The 27,427-nt window shown below is 41.1% G+C and overlaps 1 protein-coding gene across 1 annotated transcript in view; it reads right to left on the reverse strand.

The window, feature by feature from the left end:
• The window catches only part of LOC128638427 (myo-inositol 2-dehydrogenase), a 94,977-nt gene that overhangs the window by 39,237 nt on the left and 28,313 nt on the right, over positions 1–27,427 (reverse strand). The window contains exons 3-4 of the mRNA XM_053690372.1: positions 15,432–16,031; positions 2,048–2,118 (exon numbers count right to left, since the gene is read on the reverse strand). Of these exons, the coding sequence (XP_053546347.1) occupies positions 2,048–2,118; positions 15,432–16,031 (671 nt within the window). The remainder of the gene's footprint in view (positions 1–2,047; positions 2,119–15,431; positions 16,032–27,427) is intronic.

Consider the following 27,427-nt stretch of genomic DNA (forward strand, 5'->3'; position numbering starts at 1 on the left):
GACACCTGTAAAAAAATAAAGTATATTAAAGATTTAATATGCTTACCTTCCCTTCCTCGCCGTCTTTTTATGCTCCTCTGTTTTTCTCAAAAGCGTGTGACTGGAGCGCTGTCTAATGACAGCGTCCAAGATTGCCCCAATGAACTAAATGTAGTGCGCTCTTGTGCTACACTTAGTTCAATGACAAGATCAGGGGCACTGTGCTTTTGAAAAAAAGGAGCAGAACATAACGGCAAGGAAAGAAAGGAAAGCTTGGGGGGGTTAAATCTTTAATATACTTAGTTTTTTTACAGGTGTCGCTAAATTAATGCTACATAATTCTGCACATAGTGCAGAATTATGTAACATTAATAATAAAGCTGACTGTCCTTTTAATTAATAATTAGTAATCAAATAACTAAATGGTACTTTTTTTATCCCATTTTTTAAATTAATTTGATGATGATGTGCTTCTTACTCAGATAATACCATATGATTATAAGTTATGTAGATTAGACCACAAAGGGAAGGTAAAATTTGTAAATAAAAACATATAAAAATATTTATATACTGGCCCTGCAATTAATGTAACCCATGATTTAAATTAATTTAGAATAATTGAATCAACATAAGGTAAATATACCCTACATGGATAAATACCACCATTTGGTAAAATATGAGCATTTGTACTCTGGCATTGCGATAATAAGCATTCCTAAAAAGTATGCAGCGCAGATAATTATTTTAAGGTATATCTAGAAGTATTTTTATTAAAGGAACACTGAACCCAATTTTTTTTCTTTCATGATTCAGATAGACCATGCAATTTTAAGCAACTTTCTAATTTACTCCTATTATCAATTTTTCTTCATTCTCTTGCTATCTTTATTTGAAAAAGAAGGCATCTAAGCTAATGAGCAAGCACATTTTTGGTTCAGATCCATGGACAGCACTTGTTTATTGGTGATGTCCAATCAGCAAGGACAACCCAGGTTGCTCACCAAAAATGGGCCGGCATCTAAACTTACATTCTTGCTTTTCAAATAAACATACCAAGAGAACGAAGAAAAATTGATAATAGGAGTAAATTAGAAAGTTGCTTAAAATGTCATGCTCTATCTGAATCACGAAAGAAAAAAATTGGGTTCAGTGTCCCTTTAAACAGCAAAACTGTTTAAAAGCCCTGTTTTTTTTAGCTACAGATTTAAATCCAAAGACTGTCCAGCTGCTTGTTCTAGTTCTTCTTTTTTCTCTTGTCATCCGACTGCATGCATTTGCTGCTAACATTTATCCGTGCACGAGCAAGTGTTCCTGTAGCTGTGCTTCCTGCTCTCACACAACCAATCTCACAAGAGCAGGGTTTGTCAATTATTCCAGTTAGATCTGACTATGTCTTAACTCTCAATGTGAAAGGTTAAAGGGATACTAACCCCAATTTTTTTCTTTCATGATTCAGATAGAGCATGCAATTTTAAGCAACTTTCTAACTTACTCCTATTTTCAATTTTTCTTTGTTCTCTTGCTATCTTGATTTGAAAAAGCAGTAATGAAAGGTTAGGAACCGGCCCATTTTTAGTTCAGCACCTTGGTAGAGCTGCTGATTGGTTTGCTACATTTAGCAACAAATCAGCAAGTGCTACCCAGGTGCTGAACAAAAAATGGTCCGGCTCTAAAGCTTACAGTACTGCTTTTTCAAATCAAGATAGCATGAGAACAAAGAAAAATTGATAATAGGAGTGAATTAGAAAGGTGCTTAAAATCTCATGCTCTATCTGAATCATGAAAGAAAAAAACTTGGGTTTAATGTCCCTTTAAGAGCCACTGTTTATTAACAAGCGTTGCAGGCTCAAGGGATTTCTAAGAATAAGGAAAAGCATTACACATTACATTAGTGTTGTAATGCAGCTATATGTTTGTTTAATGTTGCCATCTGTTAATAATTATTATTTACAGAATAAAGTTAGCACAAGCTTGCTGGTTTGGTTTTTCGCTTAAAAAAAAACAAAACAAAAAAACAAAAACAAACAAACAGACAAGGATAAAATCATAGGGATAAACTGATGCTTACCGGCTCTCAGCGCATCCAAGATTATTGCAGAAGCTACTTCAGGAGGTGAACATATGACAACTCCCGCTACTCTGAATAAAGAAAAAAATAAAACATCCATTAATAAAAAAGCATTAACTTTTTTTAAACATGAGGACATCATTGATCAGAAAATTACTACATTTAGTCCTTCAATACCTCACCAAAGTTAAAATAAACAGCAAAAAGTTCCTCCTTACTGAAAACAAACAACAACGGTACACAATGCACAGAGGGCTGGCATATCAAGCGCTACTCTTGTGCAGTGTAACAGGACTGATGGTTCTCTGGCATTTTTCCAGTGGACTGTGCACCTTTATATTCATCGCTTGTGTTTTAATAATGAACTTTGTAATGCACTGATGGTATACCGGAGGACTACGGAGACATCTGTTTATACTGTTGCTATAGATGCACACTCTCTTGCAGTTTTGTTCAGGAGGGCAACTTGGAAGTGGGGCCTACAGGGACATTGTTACTTTGTGATGCTGCACTAAAAGAAGATAGCTGTCTAAATACAATCTTCCCTTTTGTTCTTAATAGTATGCATCTTGAGGAAGGTTGAGGGTTTGAAAAGACAGTGGCTTGCAAAATATATACAGTCATGGCCAAAATTATGGGCACCCCTGCATTTCAGTCAGATAATGCACCACTTTGCCCAGAAAAACAGAATTTATGCTTACCTGATAAATTACTTTCTCCAACGGTGTGTCCGGTCCACGGCATCATCCATTACTTGTGGGAAATATTCTCCCCCACAGGGAAAGGCAAGGAGAGCACACAGCAAGAGCTGTCCATATAGCTCCCCCTCTGGCTCCGCCCCCCCAGTCATTCGACCGACGGTTAGGAGAAAAAGGAGAAACTATAGGGTGCCGTGGTGACTGTAGTGTATAAAGAATTTTTTTTTTAACCTGATTAGGAAACCAGGGCGGGCCGTGGACCGGACACACCGTTGGAGAAAGTAATTTATCAGGTAAGCATAAATTCTGTTTTCTCCAACATTGGTGTGTCCGGTCCACGGCGTCATCCATTACTTGTGGGAACCAATACCAAAGCTTTAGGACACGGATGAAGGGAGGGAGCAAATCAGGTTACCTAAATGGAAGGCACCACGGCTTGCAAAACCTTTCTCCCAAAAATAGCCTCCGAAGAAGCATAAGTATCAAATTTGTAGAATTTGGCAAAAGTGTGCAGAGAGGACCAAGTCGCTGCCTTACATATCTGATCAACAGAAGCCTCGTTCTTGTAGGCCCAAGTGGAAGCCACAGCCCTAGTAGAGTGAGCTGTGATTCGGTCAGGAGGTTGCCGTCCGGCAGTCTCATAAGCCAATCGGATAATGCTTTTCAGCCAGAAAGAGAGAGAGGTAGCAGTAGCTTTTTGACCTCTCCTCTTACCAGAGTAAACGACAAACAAAGATGAGGTTTGTCTAAAATCTTTTGTTGCTTCTAAGTAGAACTTTAAAGCACGAACAACATCTAAATTGTGTAACAAACGTTCCTTCTTTGAAACTGGATTCGGACACAGAGAAGGAACAACTATTTCCTGGTTAATATTCTTGTTGGAAACAACTTTTGGAAGAAAACCAGGCTTAGTACGCAAAACAACCTTATCTGAATGGAAAACCAGATAGGGTGGATTACATTGCAAAGCAGATAATTCAGAAACTCTTCTAGCAGAAGAAATAGCAACCAAAAATAGAACTTTCCAAGATAATAACTTAATATCTATGGAATGTAAAGGTTCAAACGGAACCCCTTGAAGAACTGAAAGAACTAAATTTAGACTCCAAGGAGGAGTCATGGGTCTGTAAACAGGCTTGATTCTAACCAAAGCCTGAACAAAAGCTTGTACATCTGGCACAGCTGCCAGTCGTTTGTGTAACAAGACAGATAAAGCAGAAATCTGTCCTTTTAGAGAACTAGCTGACAACCCTTTATCCAAACCTTCTTGGAGAAAGGAGAGAATCTTTGGAATTTTAATCTTACTCCAGGAGAATCCCTTGGATTCACACTAGCAGATATATTTTTTCCATATTTTATGGTAAATCTTTCTAGTCACAGGTTTTCTGGCTTGGACCAGAGTATCTATCACAGAATTCGAAAACCCACGCTTGGATAAAATTAAGCGTTCAATTTCCAAGCAGTCAGCTGCAGAGAAACTAGATTTGGATGTTCGAATGGACCTTGTACTAGAAGATCCTGTCTCAAAGGTAGCTTCCATGGTGGAGCCGATGACATATTCACCAGGTCTGCATACCAAGTCCTGCGTGGCCACGCAGGAGCTATCAGAATCACCGAGGCCTTCTCCTGTTTGATCCTGGCTATGAGCCTGGGAAGGAGAGGAAACGGTGGAAACACATACGCTAGGTTGAACGACCAAGGCGCCACTAATGCATCCACTAGAGTCGCCTTGGGATCCCTGGATCTGGACCCGTGGCAAGGAATCTTGAAGTTCTGACGGGACGCCATTAGATCCATGTCTGGAATGCCCCATAATTGGGTTAACTGAGCAAAGACCTCCGGGTGGAGTTCCCACTCCCCCGGATGGAAAGTCTGACGACTCAAATAGTCCGCCTCCCAGTTGTCTACTCCTGGGATGTGAATAGCGGATAGATGGCAGGAGTGATTCTCTGCCCATTGGATAATCTTGGTTACTTCCTTCATCGCTAGGGAACTCTTTGTTCCCCCCTGATGATTGATGTACGCAACAGTCGTTATGTTGTCCGACTGAAATCTTATGAACCTGGCTTCCGCTAGTTGAGGCCAAGCCAGGAGCGCATTGAATATTGCTCTTAGTTCCAAAATGTTTTTCGGGAGAAGCGACTCTTCCCGAGACCATAGGCCCTGAGCTTTCAGGGAGTCCCAGACCGCGCCCCACCCCAAGAGGCTAGCGTCGGTCGTGACGATGACCCACTCCGGTCTGCGGAAACTCATTCCCTGAGACAGGTGATCCTGGGTCAACCACCAGAGAAGTGAGTCCCTGGTTACCTGGTCTACTTGAATTTGGGGAGACAAGTCTGTATAGTCCCCATTCCACTGATTGAGCATGCACAGCTGTAATGGTCTTAGATGAATTTGAGCAAAAGGAACCACGTCCATTGCTGCGACCATTAGTCCTATTACTTCCATGCACTGAGCTATGGAGGGTTGAGGAATAGAATGAAGAACTCGACAAGCGTTTAGAAGCTTTAGCTTTCTGACTTCTGTCAGGAAGATCTTCATTTCCACAGAATCTATTATTGTTCCCAGAAAAGGAACCCTTGTGGACGGTGACAGTGAACTCTTTTCTATGTTCACCTTCCACCCGTGAGATCTGAGAAAAGCCAACACAATGTCTGTGTGGGCCCTTGCTTTGGAAAGAGACTACGCTTGGATTAGGATGTCGTCTAGATAAGGTGCTACAGCGATGCCCCTCGGCCTTAGGACCGCTAGAAGGGACCCTAGCACCTTTGTGAAAATTCTGGGAGCGGTGGCTAAACCGAATGGAAGAGCCACGAACTGGTAATGTTTGTCCAGAAAGGCGAACCTCAGGAACTGATGATGAGTTTTGTGGATTGGAATATGCAGATACGCATCCTTTAGATCCACGGTAGTCAAATATTGACCCTGCTGGATTGTCGGCAAGATTGTCCGAATGGTTACCATTTTGAAGGATGGAACTCTGAGGAACTTGTTTAATATCTTTAAATCCAGAATTGGCCTGAAAGTTCCCTCTTTTTTGGGAACCACAAACAGGTTTGAGTAAAAACCTAGACCTTGTTCCCCGGAGGGGACTGGGTTTATCACTCCCATCTTTGATAGGTCTCTTACACAATGTAAGAATGCCTGTTTCTTTATCTGGTCTGAAGATAAGCGAGACAGGTGGAACCTTCCCCTTGGAGGAAGTCCCTTGAACTCTAGCAGGTATCCCTTGGAGACTATCTCTAGTGCCCAGGGATCCGGAACATCTCTTGCCCAAGCCTGAGCGAAGAGAGATAGTCTTCCCCCTACCAGATCCGGTCCCGGATCGGGGGCTACCCCTTCATGCTGTCTTGGTAGCAGCAGCAGGTTTCTTGGTCTGTTTACCCTTGTTCCAGCCTTGCATGGGCTTCCAAGCGGGTTTGGGCTGGGCCGCGTTACCTTCTTGTCTAGCGGCAGAGGAGTTATTAGCCGGTCCGTTCCTGAAATTGCGAAAGGAACGAAAATTAGACTTGTTCTTAGCCTTAAACGGCCTATCCTGTGGGAGGGCATGGCCCTTACCCCCAGTGATGTCTGAAATAATTTCCTTCAATTCCGGCCCAAAAAGGGTCTTACCCTTGAAAGGAATATTAAGTAACTTAGTCTTGGACGACACATCTGCCGACCAGGATTTTAGCCAAAGCGCCCTCCACGCTACTATAGCAAAACCTGAGTTTTTCGCCGCCAATTTCGTTATTTGAAAGGCGGCATCCAATATAATGGAATTAGCTAATTTCAATGCGTGAATTCTGTCCATGACTTCTTCATAGGAAGTCTCTTTCTGGAGCGACCTTTCTAGTTCCTCGAACCAAAAGGACGCCGCTGAAGTGACAGTAATAACACACGTAGCTGGTTGAAGGATGAACCCTTGCTGAACAAAAATCTTTTTAAGCAATCCTTCCAATTTTTTATCCATAGGATCTTTGAAAGCGCAGCTGTCCTCTATAGGAATAGTGGTGCGCTTCGCTAGTGTTGAAACAGCTCCCTCAACCTTCGGGACAGTCTGCCATGCGTCCCTTCTAGGGTCTACTATGGGAAACATTTTCTTAAATATAGGAGGTGGGGCAAAGGGTACACCTGGCTTCTCCCACTCCTTTTCCACTATGTTCGCTACCCTTTTGGGCATTGGAAAAGCGTTGTCGTGCACTGGGACCTCTAAAAATTTGTCCAATTTGCACAACTTCTCTGGTACTACCATAGAATCACAGTCATCCAGAGTAGCTAATACCTCCTTTAGCAAAGCGCGGAGATGTTCTAGCTTAAACTTAAATGCTACTATATCAGGTTCTGTCTGTTGAGAAATTTTTCCTGAGTCTGAAATTTCACCCTCAGACAGCCCTTCCCTCACAGCCAATTCCGATTGATGTGAGGGTAAAATAGATAAAGCATTGTCAGCGTCTGATTGTTCATCCCTTTTATCTGTATTTAAAGCTGAACAATCACGCTTTCTCTGAAATGCTGGCAGTTTGGATAAAAGATTTGCTATAGAATTATCCACTACTGCTGTTAATTGTTGCATAGAAATAAGCACTGGCGCGCTAGGTGTCGCCTGCGCAGGCAAAGCTGGTGTAGACACAGAAGGAGAGGATGTAGAACTATCCCCACTACCTTCATTAGATAAATCATCTTGGGCAACATTATGAAATGTAACAGAGCTGTCCCCATTTTGTTTGGACGCTATGGCACAATTATCACAAACACTCAAAGGGGGAACCACATTTGTCTCTACACACACAGAACATAGGTTATCTGATGGCACAGACATGTTAAACAGATTTAGGCAGGCAAACAATGCAATAAAAACGATTTTAAACAAAAACGTTACTGTCTCTTTAAATAATAAAATGACACACTTTATTTCTGAATGTTCAAAAAACTATGAAGGCAATATCCGATTTTTCTGAAATTTGGACCCCAGTGTCTTAATGCTTAGAAAGTATTGCACAGCAAATATGGAGAATCTAGCTCTTAAAACAAGCAAACCGGAGCTAATTGTTGGATTTAACCGTTTTTATACACCACAATCACTGCTACAGCATTGCTGCAGCTTTTACCTTCCTTAGGGGTCAACCATCCACAGAAATAAGCCTTCTGGAGTCACTTTCTGAGCCACAGGACCCTCTCACATGGAACTGCATGCACTGCCTTGGAATCAACTACGCAGCTGAAGTGCCAAAATGAGGCCTCCTCCCTCAGTACACTAGAGTGAAGGGGCCTTACTGACTAGATTTAGGTGTCTAAAGCAAGCCAGATCAATAAAAAACGTCCCCAAGTGTATATGAGCTTATAAAACATTTCAATTGCCATCATATTGTAATAAAAAACAATCGATTTGGCCCCTAACAGTGTCTACCAGCATAAAAATCAAAAGGGGGAAGCCTGTTATCTTTTTTGCTGAGGTGAAAGAAAAATGGCTTACCGTTTTCCCTGAGGGGAAAAATGACTGTCATCTAGCATTAGCCTGTGTTGTTAGAAGGAGACTAGTCATACCTGAAGCAGATGAGTCTGCAAACTGTTACCCCCAACTGAAGTTCTCTGGTTTCAACAGTCCTGCATGGTAACAGAAATGGATTTTAGTTACTTGTGCTAAAATCATAGCCCTCTTAAACAGAAATCTTCATCACTTTTCTGTTGTAGAGTAAATAGTACAAGCCAGCACTATTTTAAAATAACAAACTCTTGATAGAAGAATAAAAAACTACAACTAACACCACAAACTACTCACCATCCCCGTGGAGATGCTACTTGTTCAGAGCGGCAAGGAGAATGACTGGGGGGGCGGAGCCAGAGGGGAAGCTATATGGACAGCTCTTGCTGTGTGCTCTTCTTGCCTTTCCCTGTGGGGGAGAATATTTCCCACAAGTAATGGATGACGCCGTGGACCGGACACACCAATGTTGGAGAAATAGTTGCAATTACAAATGTTTATGCATTCTTATGTTTATTTCTTTTGTTTGTATTGGTATGACACAAAAAATGGAGGAAAAAAAATCAAAATCTGACACATTCCAAGCAAAACTCCAAAAATGGACTGGACAAAATTATTGGCACCCTCAATTTAATATTTGGTAGCACACCCCTTGGAAAAAATAACTGAAATAAATTGCTTCCTGTAACCATCAATGAGTTTCTTACACCTCTCTACTGGAATTTTGGAGCACTCTTCTTTCGCCAATTGCTCCAGGTCTCTCAGAATGGAAGGGTTCCATTTCCCAACTGCTGTTTTGAGATCTCTCCACAGGTGCTCTATGGGATTGAGATCTGGACTCATTGCGGGACAGTTCATACAAATTAGCTCAGAACGATATGAAAATATACTGCACACGGCAAGGGGTTACTGTTTACCCCAAATCCATACAATGATCTAAAAGAATCCACAGCACCATAGGTAATCTTTAAAATGTTATACCTTTATTGTTCTCTCGTTTCGGCCCTTCTGACCTTAATCATGCATATAATACAGACTTGCCCATATTCACAATATATAGGCTGGTTAATTAACACTTAATTACACACAGACTTTCCAAAAACAAGCTCATGTGGTAAGGACACACCACCTAGTGGTTCTAACATAGTATTACATATATAAAATTAACCCTTAAAAACAACCTTACTGGTAAAACCAATTTAGCAGACACCACTTATGAGTTTAAATTCCTTTATCATCTCTTACTGCACTTACATATTAGGGGGATTTTTTTTGAAAAAAAAAAAATAGAAAATAGAGCACTGCTGCAATTTTATTGAAATACTGAAAAATCTATTTCCCTATTCAGTACTTTGGGGTACATGCTGTCTAAATGGTATATCCAGTATGTCTCTCTTTGTTTTAGAACCCTCTTTCTGTCTCCTCCCCCTCTTAGCTTTCCAACATGGTCAATGATTTGCCATCTCATTTGGCTTATTGTGTGACCAGCTTTCAAAAAATGATTAGACCCTGGTGCATCAGTGTTACTGCATCTGATATTGGACTTGTGTTGGTTCATCCTTTCCCTGCCCTTTCTAGTAGACTCTCCAATATAGATTAAAGAGCATGGACACTTAATGAGATATATACAGCGCTGCGGAATCTGTTGGCGCTCTACAAATACCTGATAATAATAATAATAATATATTATAAATGTGGTTTTACAAGTATAGTATCCCTTTATATTGAATTTGCGACCAGTTCTAGGGTGTACACATTTTCTCCCCTTAAAACATAGAATGGCAATTTGTGCAACCCAGGCAGGGATAGAAACCCAATGACTTCCAGCTGGTATATCTTTGGCTAATATTTTTAGCTGAAGCCTATGTCACTCTTTACCAAGCAGTCTTTAAGGTTTCTAACCCTCCTGTATGCCATTATGGTCGTTGCTGTAATATATTAATATCCTTATTACAATCTCTCACAATATCCCAGTGCTTTTTAATCATTTTAATTACTTCCTCACTATATAAGTTGAGCTGACACATTTGTACCCTGTGCCTGAAGGTCAGCTTGAATTTGTCTGGAAGTTGATAAAGGTTCTTTTTCCACCATTCGAACAATCCTTCCATGCAATCTTTGACCAATTTTTCACTTTCATCCACATCCAGGGAGACTAGCTACAGTGACATTGGTTGTAACCTTCATGACAATGTTGCGCACAGTGGACACAGGAACATTAAGATCTCTGGAGATGGACTTGTAACCTTGAGATTGTCCATGTTTTTCCACAATTTTTGTTCTCAAGTCCTCAGACAATTCTTGGCTACTCTTTCTCTTCGCCAGGCTCAGTGTGGCACACAGAAACACACAACAGAAAGGTTGAGTGTTTTTTTCACCATTTTCACTGGTTGCCGGTCTGATTTCTATATTGTCAGCACCTGTTTATTGATACAGGTGAGTTTACAGGGAGTGCAGAATTATTAGGCAAATGAGTATTTTGATCACATCATCCTCTTTATGCATGTTGTCTTACTCCAAGCTGTATAGGCTCGAAAGCCTACTACCAATTAAGCATATTAGGTGATGTGCATCTCTGTAATGAGAAGGGGTGTGGTCTAATGACATCAACACCCTATATCAGGTGTGCATAATTATTAGGCAACTTCCTTTCCTTTGGCAAAATGGGTCAAAAGAAGGACTTGACAGGCTCAGAAAAGTCAAAAATAGTAAGATATCTTGCAGAGGGATGCAGCACTCTTAAAATTGCAAAGCTTCTGAAGCGTGATCATCGAACAATCAAGCGTTTCATTCAAAATAGTCAACAGGGTCGCAAGAAGCGTGTGGAAAAACCAAGGCGCAAAATAACTGCCCATGAACTGAGAAAAGTCAAGCGTGCAGCTGCCAAGATGCCACTTGCCACCAGTTTGGCCATATTTCAGAGCTGCAACATCACTGGAGTGCCCAAAAGCACAAGGTGTGCAATACTCAGAGACATGGCCAAGGTAAGAAAGGCTGAAAGATGACCACCACTGAACAAGACACACAAGCTGAAACGTCAAGACTGGGCCAAGAAATATCTCAAGACTGATTTTTCTAAGGTTTTATGGACTGATGAAATGAGAGTGAGTCTTGATGGGCCAGATGGATGGGCCCGTGGCTGGATTGGTAAAGGGCAGAGAGCTCCAGTCCGACTCAGACGCCAGCAAGGTGGAGGTGGAGTACTGGTTTGGGCTGGTATCATCAAAGATGAGCTTGTGGGGCCTTTTCGGGTTGAGGATGGAGTCAAGCTCAACTCCCAGTCCTACTGCCAGTTTCTGGAAGACACCTTCTTCAAGCAGTGGTACAGGAAGAAGTCTGCATCCTTCAAGAAAAACATGATTTTCATGCAGGACAATGCTCCATCACACGCGTCCAAGTACTCCACAGCGTGGCTGGCAAGAAAGGGTATAAAAGAAGAAAATCTAATGACATGGCCTCCTTGTTCACCTGATCTGAACCCCATTGAGAACCTGTGGTCCATCATCAAATGTGAGATTTACAAGGAGAGAAAACAGTACACCTCTCTGAACAGTGTCTGGGAGGCTGTGGTTGCTGCTGCACGCAATGTTGATGGTGAACAGATCAAAACACTGACAGAATCCATGGATGGCAGGCTTTTGAGTGTCCTTGCAAAGAAAGGTGGCTATATTGGTCACTGATTTGTTTTGTTTTTGAATGTCAGAAATGTATATTTGTGAATGTTGAGATGTTATATTGGTTTCACTGGTAAAAATAAATAATTGAAATGGGTATATATTTGTTTTTTGTTAAGTTGCCTAATAATTATGCACAGTAATAGTCACCTGCACACACAGATATCCCCCTAAAATAGCTATAACTAAAAACAAACTAAAAACTACTTCCAAAACTATTCAGCTTTGATATTAATGAGTTTTTTGGGTTCATTGAGAACATGGTTGTTGTTCAATAATAAAATTAATCCTCAAAAATACAACTTGCCTAATAATTCTGCACTCCCTGTATTTACAAATTACAGGAGCATCACAAACTTGGAATGCAATTTTTTTCTTACAATTTTGAAAAGATGCCAATAACTCTGTCTAGTCCATTTTTGGAGTTTTGCTTGGAATGTGTCAGATTTGGCTTTTTTTTCTCCACTTTTTTATATCATACCAATACAAACAAAATAAATAAACATGAGAATGCTTAAACATTTGTAATTGCAACAATTTTCTGGGCGAAGTAGTGCACTATCTGACAGAAATGCAGGGGTGCCAATATTTTTGACCATGACTGTATATATATCTATGTTGATTTACTAAATGTCTTATCAACTGCAACCGAAAACATACTCTGTCTACTGTGAGATATTTTAAAGACACATTAACCCCTTCGCTACCGGGAATTTCAGAGTAGAACTTGCTCAAAATGAGAGAATTTTTTTTAGCATTTTTGATATCGCTCCATTTAAACCGAAATAGCGCCTTGTTGTTGGTTTTTAATTTACCTATCAAAACTAATTGTTTTTTGGTAATTAGAAGGCCGCCAATTGCAGCTGCGCAACATTCTTCTATTATTCCCAGTAGTATCAGACAACCTATAAGGTTAATTTTAGCTGTAATGTAGAGATAACCCTCCCACCCCTAATCCCTCCCAAATAGCTCTCTTCCCCTGTCCAACCACACTGACAGTCTGCCAATATCCATTTTAGTTTTTTTCTGTTATTTTTTTTCTAGAGTGTAGTGATCCTCCTCAACCATCCCACCTCCCTGATCCCTCCCAAACAGTTCACTAACCTTCCCCCTCCCACTAATGGCAGGTATCTTTGGTACTGGCAGCTGTCTGCCAATACCTAATTTATTCACATTTTTATTATTATTTTATATTTTTAAAAACGTTTTCTGTAGTGTAGTGGTTCCCCCACCTTTCCACTCCCGGCGATCGTTACATATGGGAACTCCCACCTCCGTTCCATCCCTTTTCTGTAGTGTAGCTACCCATCCCCTCCCTCTCTATTGAATTTTTTTTCTGTAGGTAGGGTTCCTTCAAATCCCTTCCCCTCCGCCGCTGGGCCGACCACCCGCCTACCTGCCACCCGCTTTCCCTCCCACACTCCCACCAGAAAGATGATGGTTACAGACAGTGACACACAAAGTGTCACTGTCTGTAACGATCTGGCATCTGCCTTCGTATGGAAACGGAGCACCGATCACGCTCTGTTACCATATGAAGGCAGATCCCTGCAGGTCAGTAACAGCAGCTCTCGGATGTCACTTTACAGCGGAGGCGCCTGTAGATTCCTGACGTATATATACGTTATGTGGTACGATGGGCTTTGTACAACATGATGTGTATATATATATATATATATTTTGGGGGAAGGGGTTAATGTCAAAATGAAACTTGGGTAATTCAGATAGAGATCTAATTTTAAACAACTTTTCAGTTTACTTCCATTATCAAATTTGCTTGTTCTTTTGGCATCATTTGTTGAAGAGCTCATGAGCAGCAGTGCACTACTCGGAGCTAGCTGAACACATCTCGTGAGCTAATGACAAGACATTTATGTACAGCAACCAATAACCAGTTAGCTCTCAGCAGTGGATTGCTGCTTCTGCGCCTACCTAGGAGTATGTTTCAACTAAGTTTTTAAAGAAAATTTGATAACCGAAGTAAATTGGAAAGTTTAAAGTTTGACGCTCTATCTTAGTCAATAATGTTTAATTTTAACTTTACTGTCCCTTTAAGTAAGACATTTAAAAAGTCTTCTTGTATTGTATATGTTTAAGGCCACTGAGAACTTCTGACATCAGGAATCATGAGTGTTTGTGTGTATATGCACCTCTCTTTTTGATAACGCCACCACTGGACTCTGGACCAATGGAAACGTGTTATCTGGAGAGATGAATCCCACTTCACTATCTGGCAGTCTGCCAGGAAAATGCTACCTGCCTGAATACATGGTGCTTATTGTAAAGTTTGGCAGAGGAGGGATAATGGTCTGGGCTCTTTTTCAGGGTTTGGGCTAGGCTCCTTAGTAACAGTGAAGGGTCATCTTAATGCTACAGTGTACAAAGACATTTTAGACAACTATTATTATTATTTTATTATTATCAGTTATTTGTATAGCGCCGCCAAATTCCGTAGCGCTGGGTTGAATGATAGGGGCATATAATGAGAGGGATTTGTGATAAATACAAAACATAAGAAAACTAAATAAATCTAGTACAGGGGGAAGAGGGCCCTGGCTCCGGAGAGCTCACAGTCTACAGGTTTAGGTTGCAGAGACATAAGGTTGGGGTAGCTTGTCACATCAGTTGTATTTGGAGCAGTGGGTCAGGCAGCTCATGTATTAGTTTGGTTAGGATGAGAGATGGAGGAGAGATGGTGGAGAGATGGTACGCCTCTCTGAACAGGTGGGTTTTCAAGGAGCGTCTGGATAGCTATACAAGCTATCCAGTCTTATGGAGCGGGGGTAGAGAGTTCCAGAGGACAGGAGCAGCACGTGAGAAGTCTTGGAGATGGGAGTGGTATGAAGAGATAGAGTGGAGAGACGTAGGTCAGAGGTTGATCGAAGAGCACGGGATGGGGAATATTTCACGATGAGAGAGGAAGTTGGAAGTTAGACTGTTGAGTGCTTTGTAAGTTAGGGTTAATACTTTAAATAGTATTTTGGAGTGTATAGGGAGTCAGTGTAGAGACTGGCAGAGTGGAGCAGCTGATGTAGATCGTTTACTTAGGTGGATGAGTCTAGCAGAAGCATTTATAATAGATTGGAGGGAGGAGAGGCTGTGTTTTGGAATGCCATTTAGAAGTAGATTGCAATAATCAATGCGTGACAAAATGAGGGAATCAATTATTATTTTTGTAGTCTTTTGAGCAATGAAGGGACAAAATTCTGGAAATGTTGTGTAGTTGTGAACTCCAGGATTTGGTAAGCGCTTGTATATGTGGGTTGAATGCGAGTTCTGAATCAAGTGTGACCCCAAGACAATTAGGTTCTTTGTGGCAACAGTTTGGGGAAAGCCCTTTCTGTTCCAGCATGACTGTGTCCCTGTGCACAAAGCCAGGTCTATAAAGATATGGTTTGAGGAGTTTGGTGGACAGGAACTCGTAAATTAAACTATATTGCAAAGTAGTTTTACTGTGCATAATAAAGCAAAATATAATAAATTATTATTATATATATCTTAAAGTGTTTACTGTGCTGTCAAATCTTATATTATTTAATCAAGCTTACCTCTGGTCATTGAGAACGATATCTGCATCCTGCTCCCGTAAAACCCTTGTTTTTGACAGTAACTCATCATTAAAGGCTTTCTCCACTTCGGAAAACTGGTCTTCCACAACATAATAAAGACAGCATCCCCTTTCTTCTGTTAAACACTGCAGTAGAACCTTACTACCATGACCCACTCCAAACACAGCAAGGCCAATGTTACTTCCTAATGAGCTGCTACCAATAAAATGTCCAATAACCCCTCCAGTCACCCCACTGTTGGAAGCTTCTGATATAATTAGCCTTTGGTTGTTGTGCTTTGAAGGCATAGGTGGATTTCGTCTCTGGACGGAGCTGAATGAGGGTGGGAGATTAGAGGAGGTTGACGGGGTCTGATCTTCTCTGCCTGAAATGATGTTGGTGGTAGAACTAATAGTATTTAGGTGTACAGAGAGTAAAGGCTGGTGATGATACGATGGGGGTGAGGGTACAATGTTACCACTGACACTTGTATTAATGCTAGTACTGCATGTATTGGTGGGTAACATAAAAGAGGGCTGAGGAAGCAATGATGAATCTAGTCCCATGGACAGACCTCCTCCTATGTCCGCTCCTGTAGACCTATATGAACAACAAACATGAAAGATTATTATTTTTTTATGTAATTCTCATACAGATTTGTACAACAGACATGCTCATATCATGCTTAGTTCTAACTCAGTTTTCATATCCAATTTTCTTAAATATAAATATATTTTTTTTTAGCTTTACTAGGCTAAAAAATAAACCTTATGAAAAAATGCACTGTTTCTGTCGAATCACTTTGATGTATTTCTAAAATGTATTTTTTATTTTCTGTGTGTGCAGATCCTCATTTAAAGGGACAATATTTTTTTTTTATTATGCATCAGAAATTACTCACTTCATTAAAAAAGATGTGCATGCAAAACAAATGTTTTAAAAAGATTTAAAACTGTTGTTTCGTTGTTGCATTATTTGGCATCCTTTGAAAGACTCTTGAACAGTCTTTGCTTTGGCCAGTGAGAGACAGGTATAAACAAGCTCCTGTACCTATCATCCAATCATTGTGCAGCATGCAGGAGTGTGAGAGTTCTGTATTCCATGGAATGTACTCTAGACTACTTAGGAGTATATAAACACCACAGCGTAAATTACAGTAAAAGCAGGCAAAACAAATAATGATGCATTATTAAACATTTTATGTGGAATGAGATTTTGAGGTTGATGTCCCTTTAAAGTGATAGTAAACAGAGTGAGCACATTTTTGTAATTGAAATGTATAAGTCTTTCTCTGCATGTTTTGTAAACTAGCCATTAGAGCTACAATACTAATGTAACTGTATATTTACCGTGAATAATATCCCTTAAATATTAGCCATGGAGGCGGTCAATTTTACAAGCACTACTAGGGGACTTTTAACCCTATCCTTGCAATCAGAGGGCGAGCTAATAGATAATTTCTCATTGGGACCAGAGACATGCAAAAAATTGATAGGTATGCAGGGTAACATATGGCAGAAGACTCCACAGTCTTCTACTTTCCCAGCATTGGAAATACCTGCTGAGTCAGGGCTGGAGAATGAAATAAGAGCTGCGATAAAGGAAAGGAAGTCTGCCTTTTCTATGGAGACTTCACAGAGAAGTAAATTTCAGGCACCCATATTACATGTTCCTGCAGTCAACAGGTCCTCCACTGCTTAGCAACCTAAACTTACCTCTAGTTCTATCAAGCATACCATTATGGGTGCAAAATAAGTATAAGTTTAATTCACCATGATTTATAAGATATCATATATATCAAGTTATCACCTTTAGAATGGATTTTCTTACCGTTCTCTAATTAAACCTGTATATATACATTTTTTTCAGAATCAATTGAAAATTTGTCCCTTAGGCGGCTGTACCTCCGTGTCATCTGCCCCTTTACTCCTCTACGCATGCTCTGTTAAAATTTCGTAACAGATTGATTACCATGTGTGCTCCCGTTTCACGCATGCGTCTTACTTCCAAGTAAGGAATCCTTTCCTACATCATCTGCTTGTTACGGACGGCTTTGTTACAGAGAATTAATTCTTAAAGTGTTCATCAGAAATAAGTGCTGCATTCGTTCAACATTATAATGGTTTAAATTATATTTTAACATCGCCGTTTTGCGCATGCGCAGGTAGAGACTGCAGCGTGAATGCGCATTTGAGAGACAGAGAGAGCGGGTGGGACTGCTGAAGACGTCACAACGATAAGACGGAAGTAGGGCTTGGGAGGAGTCGTGAGTTAAGCGGTAGGGATTTTTAAATATAATTTTGAAGGGAAAATGTTGAAGTAATCAAAAATAAAACTTAGCGACTAGATTAGGGACATATGGATAAATGCTAGGTTGTGTTGAATGATGTCAAACTTTACCTTCACTTCAAGTAAGAGACATTATTGATCTATATAACAATTGTCTAGGCCTTGCTGTCATCCTGAACTAGGCGGCTGTGTCAGGGGGGCTGGCTTCCTGGTGAACCGTTTCGGTGACTCTTGGTTTGCGGTAGTGAGCCAACATAAGTTATTACACCAGGCTGAAATGCTGCGCTGCTCCTCATGGGCAGCGAGGAACGGCAAACTTTTTAGAACTGGAGTTGGCTAGATGAGGGTGAGATAACGTCTGGGAGCCCAACTATGTTTTTAAAGTTCTCACTTTGGTTCCTGCAACCTCAAGATACTATAAAGCTCGCTTTTATGTTTTGGGACTTCTATGAGGAGAGCTATAACTTTTTTTGGCCAACGCTAATATATAAGGATCTACCGATCTGAGATTTACTTAGAGTTCAATGGTAATTCCTTTGCACGGACACAAGCTAATAGACTGCAAAAGATGACTTAGGGGCATATGTATCAAGCTGCGATTGAAGCTTGATGCCCCGTGTTTCTGGCGAGCCTGCAGTCTCGCCAGAAACAGCAGTTATGAAGCAGCGGTCACAAAGACCGCTGCTCCATAACCTGTCCGCCTGCTCTGAGCAGGCGGACACACATCGCCGGAAATCAACCCGATTGAGTACGATCGGGTTGATTGACACCCCCCTGCTGGCGGCCGATTGGCCGCGAGTCTGCAGGGGGCGACGTTGCACCAGCAGCTCTTGTGAGCTGCTGGTGCAATGCTGAATACGGCGAGCGTATTCAGCGAGGTCCGCCAGACCTTGATAACTAGAGGCCATAGTGTGCAAGGATCTGTCACAGTTTTTTGGGCACAGTGGTCAATTACTTATAGTATTCTATAATATAATAGTCCTTCTTATATGACAATACCGCTATTTAAACTGTAATATTCCATCTTATGACAATACCGCTATTTAAACTGTAATATTCCATCTTATGACAATACCACTGTATATACGGATTTGATTCATTAGGGGGCTTTATAAGGCTGTTTATAAATAGTTGTAAAGTTGTTTTACCATTGATGGACAGATGCAACTTTGATATTCTGTAATTTTATTTATAATGTCCGGGCTGTATTTTACTTTTCATGTACAACTGATCAAGATTTGTAGTAGAATTTTATGTAATCTACTTTGCCTGTATGTACCTGTAACTTTTCTGAATTGTCTCTCAATAAAAAATAATTAAATAACACAAATGGCATTTTTCTGTACAGATCTGCTGGGTCAATAGTGATAAAATCATATGAATAATAAGTAATTCTACTAAACTAAAGTGATAAATCCCTGTGATTATTTGAAATAGAAGATTAAAAAAAACACAGAAGGCACCTCTTGTTGTGGGCAAGCTAACCAATATACAACATATGGCGTTACAGTTTTCAGGATGTCATTTGATATATTCCTTTTTGATTTGTAAAGTGACTATTAACAAATTCTTGGTGAAACTCTAGATTTAAAATACAGTAATCAACTTTTAGGAGAGTAATAGAACAACTGTATCTTATGTCATGAGGTTCCAGTAATTGTATTATTTATGAGTAAACCTAGTACAGGTTACTCATTTGCTGTCAGGGTATTAAACATACCTCTTTCACAATGGATTTGATACAAGCAAAATTAAAAGGGACAATAAATACAAAATTGCATGCCCCATAAAATATATAAGTATGTGCAGTAAACAAAAAAGTTTGTAATAGACTTTATTTATTATTAAATCTTTTCAGAGGGAATGTCACTAGACTGCAAAACACTGCAAATTGTTAACAAACGGTTAGATTACGAGTTGTGCGTTAGGACCTGTTAATGCTGCTTTTTCAGCCTAACGCTGCTTTTTCACTACCACTGCTATTACGAGTCTTGCAGGTTTAGGGGCACCGCACACTTTTTTGGCTTACCGCAAAACGACTTACGTAAACTTCGTAAAGTCTTTTTTCTATGGGACTTCCATAGCGCCGGTATTACGAGTCTGTCCTGGGAGGCCAAAAAGTGAGCGGTACACCCTACCCCGTCAAGAGTCTTAACGCATTTAAAAGTCAGTAGTTGTAGCATAAAACTCATAACTAAAGTGTTAAAAAGTACACTAACACCCATAAACTACCTATTAACCCCTAAACCGAGGCCCTCCCGCATCGCAAACACTATAATAAAATTTTTAACCCCTAATCTGCCGCTCCAGACATCGCCGCCACTAGAATAAACATATTAACCCCTAAACTGCCGCACTCCCGCCTCGCAAACACTAGTTAAATATTATTAACCCCTAATCTGCTGCCCCCAACATCGCCGCAACCTACATTATATTTATTAACCCCTAATCTGCCGCCCCAATGTTGCCGCAACCTACCTACACTTATTAACCCCTAACCTGCCGCCCCCAACGTTGCCGCAACCTACCTACACTTATTAACCCCTAATCTGACGCCCCGGACGTCGTCGCCACTATAATAAACATATTGACCCCTAAACCACCGCACTCCCGCCTCGCAAACACTATTTCAACATTATTAACCCCTAATCTGCCGTCCCTAACACCGCCACCACCTACCTACATTTATTAACTCCTAATCTGCCGCCCCCAACGTTGTCACCACTATACTAAATGTATTAACCCCTAAATCTAAGTCTAACCCTAACACCCCCTAACTTAAATATAATTACAATAAATATAAATAAATATTGATATTATTACCTAAATAATTCCTATTTAAAACTAAATACTTACCTGTAAAATAAACCCTAATCTAGCTACACTATAACTAACAGTTACATTGTAGCTAGCTTAGGGTTTATTTTAATTTTACAGGCAAGTTTGTATTTATTTTAACTAGGTAGAATAGTTACTAAATATTTATTAACTATTTAATAACTACCTAGCTAAAATAAATACAAAAGTACCTGTAAAATAAAACCTAACCTAAGTTACAATAACACCTAACACTACACTACAATTAAATAAATTAACTAAATTAAAAACTATTAAATAAATTAAATTAGCTAAATTACAAAAAAAAAAACCCACTAAATTACAGAAAATAAAAAAGAAATTACAGATCTTTAAACTAATTACACCTAATCTAATAGCCCTGTTACAGAAGCATTAGTTATTTTGTTGTGAAGAAACTTATTTCCCAGCAGCAATGCCTGAACCAGCCAAGCCAGCGCCTAAGAAGGGCTCCAAGAAAACTGTAACAAGTATCATTTCATAAAGGGTTAACTCTGTTCAGTTTTGAGAAAACTATTTTCTGAGGCAGGTTTCCTAGCATATTGTGTACTGTAATTAAGTTTGTGATAAGCATTCACTGCTAGGTGATAAGAAGGACTCAATTGTTTTCTTGTGTGTACTTGTTATCTGTGGTGGCCTGTCCAAGGGCTTTGTCTAAATGTGTGATGGGGGATTTTATGCTTCCCCCCCTGGGAGTGCCCTGTGTGCATGTAACCTAAATAAAAAGCAGGCTGGGCATCCCAGTCCTCAGTTCTTGGTTGTCCCTCAATCGCAGCGTTGACTCGTTTTTGTGGGCAGAAGGGTATCCTAGCTGTACTACAGCTAAGGGGGATTATTCTACATTTGCGAGACTCATATAGAATACTATGGAAAGCAGTTTCTCCCCTCTTCAGCAATAGGAATCCAGGCTACTAAGCGGTCCATCTCTCAGCGAGACTAAGGGTAACCGTAACATTTGGCGGCAGCGGTGGGATGGCCGAGGTACAGTACCTGGGTCACCGGGTGGGGTGTGGAAAGCAGCGACCAGAGCCGGCCAAGATAGAAGCTGTCGCCAATTGGCCCACCCCCATCACTAAGACTCAGGTCCTAGCCTTCCTGGGCACGGCAGGGTACTATAGACGGTTCGTACCAGACTACAGCACACTTGCCAAACCCCTGACTGACTTGACCAAGAAGAACTTACCTCGACAGGTCCTGTGGTCTCCCCACTGTGAAACGGCTTTCCAGGCTCTCAAAAATGCTCTAATTAACGCTCCTGTCTTGGCGGCTCCAGCCCTTAACAAACGTTTTATCGTCCACACCGATGCTTCCATGTTCGGGCTGGGAGCCGTCCTCAGCCAAGTAGGCGAAGATGGAGGGGAGCATCCAGTTGCCTACATCAGCCGGAAGCTCCTGCCCCGCGAAGTCAGCTATGCAGCAGTCGAAAAGGAGTGTTTGGCTTTGGTGTGGGCATTAAAGAAATTGACTCCCTATTTATATGGGCAGGAGTTCACTCTGGTCACCGACCATAACCCGTTGGTGTGGCTGAACCGGGTCTCTGGAGATAATGGCAGGCTATTACGTTGGAGTTTATCGTTGCAACCCTTCAATTTCACCATTACTTACAGACCTGGGAAACAGAATGGCAACGCCGACGGGTTGTCCAGACAAACCGACCTCAGCCCCGCATAACCAGCGGTCTGGACAGCCTTAGTCTGCCCCGAAAAGGGGTCAGACCGTGTCTGCCAGAGTGTTCCACAGAAAGGGAGCACTGTTACAGAAGCATTAGTTATTTTGTTGTGAAGAAACTTATTTCCCAGCAGCAATGCCTGAACCAGCCAAGCCAGCGCCTAAGAAGGGCTCCAAGAAAACTGTAACAAGTATCATTTCATAAAGGGTTAACTCTGTTCAGTTTTGAGAAAACTATTTTCTGAGGCAGGTTTCCTAGCATATTGTGTACTGTAATTAAGTTTGTGATAAGCATTCACTGCTAGGTGATAAGAAGGACTCAATTGTTTTCTTGTGTGTACTTGTTATCTGTGGTGGCCTGTCCAAGGGCTTTGTCTAAATGTGTGATGGGGGATTTTATGCTTCCCCCCCTGGGAGTGCCCTGTGTGCATGTAACCTAAATAAAAAGCAGGCTGGGCATCCCAGTCCTCAGTTCTTGGTTGTCCCTCAATCGCAGCGTTGACTCGTTTTTGTGGGCAGAAGGGTATCCTAGCTGTACTACAGCTAAGGGGGATTATTCTACATTTGCGAGACTCATATAGAATACTATGGAAAGCAGTTTCTCCCCTCTTCAGCAATAGGAATCCAGGCTACTAAGCGGTCCATCTCTCAGCGAGACTAAGGGTAACCGTAACAAGCCCTATCAAAATAAAAAAGCCCCCCAAAATAAAAAAAAACCCTAGCCTAAACTAAACTATCAATAGCCCTAAAAAGGGCCTTTTGCGCAGCATTGCCCCAAAGTAATCAGCTCTTTTACCTGTAAAAAAAAAATACAAACAACCCCCCAACAGTAAAACCCACCACCCACACAACCAACCCCCCAAATAAAATACTAACTAAAAAAACCTAAGCTCCCCATTGCCCTGAAAAGGGCGGGCATTGCCCTTAAAAGGGCATTTAGCTCTATTGCAGCCCAAATCCCTAACCTAAAAAATAAACCCACCCAATACACCTTTAAAAATACCTAACACTAACCCCCTGAAGATCGACTTAGAGTTCTGAAGACCGGACATCCATCCTTAAAGTGATATTAAACCCAATTTTTTTCTTTCATGATTCAGATAGAGCATGAGATTTTAAGAACCATTCTAATTTACTCCTATTATCAATTTTTCTTTGTTCTCATGGTATCTTGTTTTGAAAAAGCAGTACTGTAAGCTTTAGAGCCGGACCATTTTTTGTTCAGCACCTGGGTAGCACTTGCTGATTTGTGGCTAAATGTAGCAAACCAATCAGCAAGCTCTACCAAGGTGCTGAACTAAAAATGGGCCGGCTCCTAACCTTTTATTACTGCTTTTTCAAATCAAGGTAACGTGAGAACAAAGAAAAATTGATAATAGGAGTAAATTAGAAAGTTGCTTAAAATTGCATTCTCTATCTGAATCATGAAATAAAAAATGTGGGGTTAGTATCCCTTTAAGGAAGCGGCAGAAGTCTTCATCCAACCGGGCCGAAGTCCTCAACGAAGCTGGGAGAAGTCTTCATCCAAGCCAGGCGAAGCGGTCCTCCAGACGGGCAGAAGTCTTCATCCAGATAGATCTTCACCCATCCGACGCGGAGCAGCTTCATCTTCAAGACATCTGACGCGGAGCATCCTCTTAATCCAGAGTCTTCTTACTGAATGACGGTTCCTTTAAATGACGTCATCCAAGATGGCATCCTTTAGATTCCGATTGGCTGATAGAATTCTATCAGCCAATCGGAATTAAGGTAGAAAAAATCCTATTGGCTGATGCAATCAGCCAATAGGATTGAAGTTCAATCCTATTGGCTGATCCAATCAGCCAATAGGATTGAGCTTGCATTCTATTGGCTGTTCCAATCAGCCAATAGAATGCAAGCTCAATTCTATTGGCTGATTGGATTAGCCAATAGGATTGAACTTTAATCCTATTGGCTGATTACATCAGCCAATAGGATTTTTTCTACCTTAATTCCGATTGGCTGATAGAATTCTATCAGCCAATCGGAATCTAAGGGACGCCATCTTGGATTACATCATTTAAAGGAACCGCCATTCAGCCACTAAGATGAGCTACAACTGCCTAAAGACTGAATGCAGAAAAGTCCTCCTCCTCTGTCCCACCACATCCGCTTGAAATAACTCCTGGTGGCCCACAGCCCTCGGACACCCTCCAACCCCCACCGACCATGCACGAAATCTAGGCGTCATCCTGGACTCATCGCTCTCCATGGACCGGCAAATCAACGCCGTCTCTTCTGCATGCTTCCACACACTTCACCTGCTGCGAAAGATCTTCAAATGGATCCCAACCGAGACCAGGAAGACTGTCACTCACGCCCTCGTCAGCAGCCGACTGGACTATGGTAACGCATTCTACGCCGGCACCACCATCAAGCTCCAAAAGAGACTACAGCGCATCCAGAACGCCTCGGCCAGGCTAATCCTCAACATCCCTCGTCAATGCCACATCACCAAACAGCTGCGGGACCTGCACTGGCTCCCCATCAACAATAGAATAACCTTAAAGCTTCTCACTCACGCATTCAAGACTCTCCACAACATCGGTCCCGAATACTTGAACCACCGCGTTACCTTCTACACCCCTGCCAGACAACTTTGATCGGCCGACCAAGCCCTTGCAGTCATCCCCTGCATCAGGAAAACCACAGCGGGAGGCAGATTCTTCTCTCACCTGGCAGCCAAGACTTGGAACACCCTCCCGCTGCACCTCAGACAAGCTACCGCCCTAACTACGTTCAGAAAGGACCTCAAGACCTGGCTCTTCGACTGAACTGCAACCCTCAGCGCCTTGAGACCCTTACGGGTGAATAGCCGCGCTTTACAAGAACCCAATAGATAGATAAGAAGACTCCGGATGAAGAGGATGCTCCGCTTCGGATGTCTTGAAGATGGAGCCGCTCCGCGTCGGATGGCTGAAGATAGAAGATGCCGTCTGGATGAAGACTTCTGCCCGTCTGGAGGACCACTTCGCCCCGGCTTGGATGAAGACTTCTCCCGGCTTCGTTGAGGACTTCGGCCCGGTTGAATGAAGACTTCTGCCGCTTCCTTGAGGATGGATGTCCGGTCTTCAGAACTGTAAGTCGATCTTCAGGGGGTTAGTGTTAGGTATTTTTAAGGGTATATTGGGTGGGTTTATTTTTTAGGTTAGGGATTTGAGCTGCAATAGAGCTAAATGCCCTTTTAAGGGCAATGCCCATCCAAATGCCCTTTTCAGGGCAATGGGGAGCTTAGGTTTTTTTAGTTAGTATTTTATTTGGAGGGTTGGTTGTGTGGGTGGTGGGTTTTACTGTTGGGGGGGTTGTTTATATTTTTTTTTTACAGGTAAAAGAGCTGATTACTTTGGGGCAATGCCCCGCAAAAGGCCCTTTTAAGGGCTATTGATAGTTTAGTTTAAGCTAGGGTTTTTTTTTATTTGGGGGGGCTTTTTTTTATTTTGACAGGGCTATTAGATTAGGTGTAATTAGTTTAAAGATCTGTAATTTGTTTTTATTTTCTGTAATTTAGTTTTTTTTGGTAATTTAACTAATTTAATTTATTTAATTGTTTTACATTTAGTTAATTTATTTAATTGTAGTGTAGTACTAGGTGTTATTGTAACTTAGATTAGGTTTTATTTTACAGGTACCTTTGTATTTATTTTAGATAGGCAGTTATTAAATAGTTAATAACTATTTAGTAACTATTCTACCTAGTTAAAATAAATATAAACTTGCCTGTAAAATAAAAATAAACCCTAAGCTAGCTACAATGTAACTATTATTTATATTGTAGCTAGATTAGGGTTTATTTTACAGGTATTTAGTTTTAAATAGGAATTATTTAGGTAATAATATTAATATTTATTTAGATTTATTGTAATTATATTTAAGTTAGGGGGTGTAAGGGTTAGGGTTAGACTTAGGTTTAGGGGTTAATACATTTAGTATAGTGGCGGCGGCAGATTAGGGGTTAATAAATGTAGGTAGGTGGCGGCAATGTTAGGGACGGCAGATTTGGGGTTAATAAATATAATGTAGGTGTCTGCGATGTTGGGAGCAGCAGATTAGGGGTTCATAAGTATAATGTAGGTGTCGGCGATGTCCGGAGCGGCAGATTAGGGGTTAATAAGTGTAAGATTAGGGGTGTTTAGACTCGGGGTTCATGTTAGGGTGTTAGGTGTAAACATAACTTTTATTTCCCCCTAGGAATCAATGGGGCTGCGTTACTGAGTTTTACGCTGCTTTTTTGCAGGTGTTAGACTTTTTCTCAGCTGGCTCTCCCCGTTGATTCCTATGGGGAAATCGTGCACGAGCACATACGACCAGCTCACCGCTGACTTAAGCAGCGCTGGTATTGGAGTGCGGTATGGAGCTAAATTTTGCTCTACGCTCACTTCTTGCCTTTTAACGCTGGGTTTCTGAAAACCTGTAATACCAGCGCTGCATGTAAGTGAGCGGTGAGAAAAAACTGCTTGTTAGCACCGCATAGCTCCTAACGCAAAACTCGTAATCTCGACGAATGTTAATGTTTTATAAACATGTAAAACTGCGTAATTGTGCACGTAGAAAGTCTGCATTGCAGTATTTATTTAAAAGTATATAGTATGCATGCACAAATACTCCACTTTATATTTTTAGAAGCCATAGTTGCTCAGTATTTATCAAGCACTAAATGTACTTTCATCTTAAATTTCAAATAGAACCATTCATCCATTTTGGCTGTAGCAGTGTCTAACAAAAATGTGCCCTCCTGAACAACACCCTAGGGGGTGTTAGGTTAGGGGGTTTAGATGTTAATATATTAATTTGCAATGTGGGGGAATAGCAGTTTAGGGGTTAATAGTATAGTTTAGATATTGAGATGTTGGGGGATGGCTGTTTAGGGGTTAATAGTATAGTTTAGATATTGTGATGTGGGAATATGGCGGTTTAGGGGTTAATAATGTATATAGGTAGTTTGCAATGTGGCAGATGGCAGTTTAAGGGTTAACAGTGTATATAGGATTAGGTAGTTTGCAATGTGGGGGGATGGCAATTTAGGGGTTCATAGTGTATATAGGTAGCTTGCGATGTGGGGGGGTTGGCGGTTTAGGGGTTAATAGTGTGTTTAAGAGTAACTGTTTCATCTGGACAAAGGTCGCATAAAGAGTTTGAGTGGTAAATGTGATTGTGCTTGCACG

This window comes from Bombina bombina, chromosome 8 (genome assembly GCF_027579735.1).
Source record: "Bombina bombina isolate aBomBom1 chromosome 8, aBomBom1.pri, whole genome shotgun sequence".
Classification (NCBI taxonomy): Eukaryota; Metazoa; Chordata; class Amphibia; order Anura; family Bombinatoridae; genus Bombina; species Bombina bombina.